The sequence below is a fragment of the Cetorhinus maximus genome, chromosome 17 (genome assembly GCF_964194155.1).
Source record: "Cetorhinus maximus chromosome 17, sCetMax3.hap1.1, whole genome shotgun sequence".
Lineage (NCBI taxonomy): Eukaryota > Metazoa > Chordata > Chondrichthyes > Lamniformes > Cetorhinidae > Cetorhinus > Cetorhinus maximus.
The window spans coordinates 2,950,982-2,956,981 of record NC_135895.1 but is presented as its reverse complement, the minus strand read 5'-3'; the positions used below and the strand labels follow the sequence as shown (position 1 = coordinate 2,956,981).

Sequence of the window (6,000 nt, the reverse complement as noted above, 5' to 3'; positions counted from 1 at the left end):
AAAATCCCCCCCAAATCCTAATAAATTCCCCAAAAAACCCTCATGAATCCTCCAAAACCCCATAAATCCCCCCCAAAAAATCTCCATTAAATGCAGGATAAATCCCCAATAAGCCCTGCTCACCAGCCCCTCAGGGTTGGGCAATAAGTGCTGGCCGAGCCAGCGATGCCCACATCGTTCAAAACAATTTAAAAAAACCCCTCAAAACCCCATCAACCCCACATTGAGCCCCACAAAACACCAGCTTCAAAACCCCCCTGAACCCAGCCACCCACCATAAGCTGCTCTGTTATTTGGAGGAGGGGGGCAAGGGGGGTTCATTGTCCACATCAAACCACTGAGTCCCATAAACCCACTGTAAAAACATCCTGCGTAACCCCCACTCCCAACATCACATAAAGCTTAGGGGCAGGATGAGGCCATTCAGCCCCTCGAGACTGCACCGCCATTCAATCTGATCAATGGTTGTTCTGGTCGTGGCCTCAGTTACACTTTCCTGCCTGTCCCCTATAATGCTTGACATCTTGTCCATCAAAAGTTTATTGTCATGTTAATGTATATAATATTTTTTCTTTTTAAAACAGGTTTAGTTAGTGGGTTTGTCTTAATTGGATTAAAGCCGGCTTTGATGGGCACTAGTTTTGAGATGTAAGAGAGAGCTGCATTTGCATTTTTTGAATAGGGAATTTAAGAAGTGGGGTGAAAATTGATGCCTTTCTCACAGATACTAAGCAATACGTTCATATTACTAATAAACTGGGTACTATGAAAGGTAATTGTTAAAAGGTGAAGTTCAAAGAGGTTGTTGATACAATGAGAATTAACGTTCAATGGGGCTGGTGGGTATAACTTCAGTAGTTTTCGGGTGTACGGGGCAGAGGCAATGTGAGATCAAAAGGCAGCTGCAAGCCTCCAACTGGCTCCACAGTGAAAATAACCTCATTTTGAATTCGCAAGGTGAAAATGCTTTGCCTGGTGTTTGGTTAAGTCTATGGGTTGCTGTTGCCTTAATGGAGATTAGTTTGGGAATTTGTTAAAAGGTATGATAGTAGTAATTTGTAGCCATGTGTACATATACTTTAACCTGTGTGAATTAAATAAAATGTTTCATTTAGCTTAATGTAAAACCTTGAGAACTAGTGGTCTGATTCCTGAGTTTAGAGTCGCATCTCAAACATAACACTTAAAATTATTGGTTAGGACAGATGTTTAAAGCTTCCCTCTGGGATTTTAAAAAATAACTCCACTTTACCAACTGCATTGGTCATAACATCCATCTAACTCAGCTTTGAAAAATTCAAGGATGTAACCCAGCCTTCACTGCTTTCTCCTGAAGAGAATTCCACAGACTAACGACCTGCTAAGAGAAAAAAATCCCCTCATCTTTGTCATAAAAGGGAGACCTCTTATTTTTAACCTGTGTCCCCTAGTTCTAGTCCTCCCCAAAGAGGAAACATCCGTCCAGTACCCACCCTTTCAAGTGCCCTTAAGATCTTACGTTTCAATAAGATCGCCTCTCATTCTTTTAAACTCCAATGAGTTTCAGCCTAACCTGCTCAACCTTTCTTCAAAAGATAAGCCCTTCACCCCAAGAATGAGTTGGGTGAACCTTCCCTGAACTGCTTCTAAAGCAATAATATTGCTTTTCAAATAAGGAGACCAAAACTGTACACAGTATTCAGCAGGTCTGACAGCATCTGTGGAGGGAGAAACAAAGTTAACATTTCGAGTCCGTATGACCCTTCTTTAGAGCTAAAGAGAAGTAGAAATGTGATGAAATTTATACTGTTTACAGGGGGTGGAGCAGGTGAAGCTGAATAGAAGGTCAGCGATAGGTGGGGGCTAAGGAAAGATTGACAAAGATATCATGGACACAAGACAAAGGGAGTGTTAATGGTAGTGGTAAAGACTAAAGAAGGTGCTGATAGTGGCATAAAGGTAAGAAAGCAGAATGTAAGTGGCAGAACAAGGGTCAGCACTCTGTGAAAGAACAACATAGAACAAGTGACAGGTGGCCCTTTTGGGGGTGGGGCGGGTTCAGGGGGCGCTGGTTGGGGGAAAAGGTTAGAAAAAGGGATAAAAAGGATATAAAATGGGTTGTGGAATCGCTCAGCTCTATTATGCTGTTTGGCATGCAAGTAGTCTTGTGCTATAGCTTCACCAGGTTGACACCTCATTTTTAGGTATGCCTGGTGCTGCTCCTGGCATGTCCTTCTGCACTCTTCATTGAAATAGGTTGATCCCTGGCTTGATGGTAATGGTAGAGTGGGGGATATGCTGGGCCATGAGGTTACAGATTCTGTTTGAGTACAATTCTGCTGCTGCTGATGGCCCACAGCGCCTCATGGTTGCCCAGTCTTGAGTTGCTAGATCTGTCTGAAATCTATCCCATTTAGCACGGTGGTAGTGCCACACAACACGATGGAGGGTATCCTCAATGTGAAGGCGGGACTTCATCTCCACAACGACTGTACAGTGGCCACTCCTACCGACACTGTCATGGGCAGATACATCTGTGGCAGGCGGGTTGATGAGGAAGAGGTCAAGTATGTTTTTCGCTCTTGTTGGTTCCCTCACCACCTCCCACAGACACAGTCTAGCAGCTATGTCATTTAGGACTCGGCCAGCAGTGATGCTACTGAGCCATTCTTGGTGATGGACATTGAAGTCCCCCACCCAGAGTACATTCTGCACCCTTGCCACCCTCAGTGCTTCCTCCAAGTGGTGTTCAACATGGAGGAACACTGATTCATCAGCTGAGGAGGGGTGGGGTACGCGGTAATCAGCAGGAGGTTTCCTTGCCCATGTTTGACCTGATGCTGTGAGATTTCATGGGGTCCAGAGTCAATTTTGAGGACTCCCAGGGCAACTCCCACCTGACTGTATACCACTGTGCTGCCACCTCTGCTGGGTCTGTCCTGCTGGTGGGACAGGACATACCCAGGGATGGTGATGGAGGAGGCTGTGGCATTGGCTGTAAGGTATGACTTAGTGAGTATGACTGTGTCAGGTTGTTGCTTGACTAATCTGTGGGACAAATCTCCCAAGTTTGGCGCAAATTTTCAGATGTTAATGAGGAGGATTTTGCACAGTAGACAGGGCTGAGTTTGCCATTGTCGCTTCCAGTGTCCATATGCTTTTGTTTCTTATTGACTTTTCTGTAGCAGTTTAATGCATCTGAGTGGCTTGCTAGGCCATTTCACAGGGCAGTTTGGAGTCAACCACATCGCTGTGGGTCTGGAGTCACATGTAGGCCAGACCAGGCAGAAACGGCAGGTTTCCTTCCCTAAAGGACATTAGTGAACCAGATGGGTTTTTACAACAGTCAACAATGGCTATCATTACTGAGACCAGCTTTATATTCCAAATTTATTAATTGAATTTAAATTCCACCAGCTGCCATGGTGAGATTAAATCCATGCATGATTGTCAATGTCACTAGATTAGCAATCTAATAATATAATCACCAGGCTACCATTCCCCTTGGGCCTAATAACTCCTTTAGTGGCTGGGGGGGGGTCACAATTTTCTGATTAATGCTTCTGTAGGCAGAGTTTTACTGGTTGGGTGGACTGCCCTCCTGTGGGGTGGAAATGTGAGTTGCCGACATGCAAATGGGTGAATGCTGGGCCTCCCATCTGAATTTTACAAATGGCAACTAATTAAATGTCGTCCTATCCAGGATGGCTGCCAGCCAATCAGAGGGCTGTCAGCTCAGCCACTGCAGCAACATCACCAGGAGGCATGGTCACTCTGAGGCAGGCAGGGGCCCTGCAGCCTATAGCAGGTAGGATGAAATATATTTTTAAAACTTGATTTACTCAGTGTGAAGCCCCCTCTGAGGATATCTCTGGGGTTGTGAGTTTTGCTTTTCCTGCCCGTAGCCTCTTTTTTGACTTAAATATTCTGCCTTCCAGGCTGATTCTGGGAAGCTGCCTTCCCGTGCAGGGCGGGGTCGGGGGGCCGGCGGGGGGTTTAATTCACCACCAGCAAAGCCAAAGGCCTGATAAGATGGTGATTAATGAGGCCTTTACATATTTAAATTAGAAGCTAGTCTCCTTGGGGCAGGCAGGCCTGATCCTGTTCACGCCATTGGTAAAATTCCCAATGGCGAGACATGGTCAGTGAGATAACCCGGCACAACCCCTTGCAGTTTAGTGGCCCCAACCCCACCCCCATTCCCGTCTCTCGGGGCTGGTAAAATTCTGCCAGCAAGCAGCTTGTTTTATTACGCTAAAGGTGCTATATAAATGCAAGTTGGTGCTGCAGTAATTATTCAGTTAAAAGCAAAGTACTGCGGATGCTGAAAATCTGAAACAAGACCAAAAATAGCTGGTAAAACTCAGCAGCTCTGACAGCATCTGCAGAGAGGAATACAGTTAATGTTTCGAGTCTGAACGACTCTTCATCAGAACTGTTCTGATGAAGAGTCATACGGACTCGAAACGTTAACTGCATTCCTCTCTGCAGATGCTGTCAGACCTGCTGAGTTTTTCCAGCTATTTTTGCAATTATTCAGTTGTGCACTGACCCTCATTGGGAGCATGGATCAGCAAAGAGATGACACAGATTTTCCACCACTGTCCTTTTAATCGGAGCTGGCAATTACAGTTTAGAGCCAACATGAATAGCCAGCATGGGATCCTCAGCAGTATTACTGATCTGGAGCGACACTTTGCCGTCTGGACCAACATTGACTTGCGAACCCGTGCAGCGATCACCCTCCTTCTGTCCTGAGATCACGTCACAGTATGTCCCAGCAGGGAGACCCGTCTGTAAAGTAACACCCATATTCCTGGATTGGAAGAGAAACCAGATGATAGACCACTTGCAGAGTCTCCACATCCATGGACTACAAAATAAAGAGATAGGAACATGGGACTGAGGAGCAGGAGGTCAGACCCTCGAACCCGCTCCACCATTCAATAAGATCATGGCTGATTTGGTTGTGTCTCAACTCCACTTTCCTGTAATTCCCCCCCCATAACCCTTGACTCCCTTGTTTATCAAAAATCTGTCTAACTCAGCTTTGAACAAATTCAATGACCCAGCCTTCACTGCTTTCTGGAGAAGAGAATTCCACCGACGACCCTCTGAGAAAAAAATTTCTTCTCACCTTTGTCTTAAATGGGAAACCTCTTATTCTTAAACTGTGTCCCCTGGTTCTAGTCTCTTCCACAAGGAGAAACATCTGCCCAGTATCCACCCTATCAAGTCTCCTCAGGATCTTAAATGTTTCAATAAGATCATCTTTCATTCTTCTAAACTCCAATGGGTATAGGTCCAACCTTTTCAACCTTTCCTCATAAGATAACCCCTTCATCCTAGAAATGATTCGAGTGAACCTTCTTCAAACCGCATGCAATAAAGGAACATCTGTAATTATGGGTGACTTTAATCTGCATATGATTGGGCAAATCAAATTAGTAACAATACCATGGAGGAGGAATTCCTGGAGTATATACAGGATGGTTTTCTGGACCAATACGTTGAGGAACCAACTAGAGAACAGGCCATCCTAGACTGGGTATTGTGTAATGAGAAAGGAATAATTGGCAATCTAGTTGTGCGAGGCCCCTTGGGGGTGAGCGACCATAATATGTTAGAATTCTTCATCAAGATGGAGAGTGACGTAGTTGATTCTGAGACTAGGGTCCTGAATCTTGATAAAGGAAACTACGATGGTATGAGGCGCGAGTTGGCTGTGATGGATTGGAAAACGTTACTGAAAAGGATGATGGTGGATAGGCAATGGCAAACATTCAAAGAGCGCATGGGTGAACTGCAACAATTGTTTATTCCTGTCTGACGCAAAAGTAAAACAGGAAAGGTTGCCAAACCATGGCTTACAAGGGAAATTAGAGATAGTATTAGATCCAAGGAAGAGGCATAAAAATTGGCCAGAAAAAACAACAGATCTGAGGACTGGGAGCAGTTTAGAATTCAGCAAAGGAGGACCAAGGGATTGATTAAGAAGGGGAAAATAGAGTATGAGAGTAA

General features: G+C 45.0%; 1 protein-coding gene across 1 annotated transcript in view; it reads right to left on the bottom strand.

Annotated features, from left to right (window-relative positions):
- Positions 1-4,570: 4,570 nt before the first annotated feature.
- Positions 4,571-6,000, bottom strand: part of LOC144692130 (pancreatic alpha-amylase-like) — a 34,152-nt gene continuing 32,722 nt past the window's right edge. Inside the window, exon 10 of the mRNA XM_078560628.1 lies at positions 4,571-4,795. Coding sequence (XP_078416754.1) covers positions 4,606-4,795 — 190 coding nt within the window. The 3' untranslated portion in view covers positions 4,571-4,605. The remainder of the gene's footprint in view (positions 4,796-6,000) is intronic.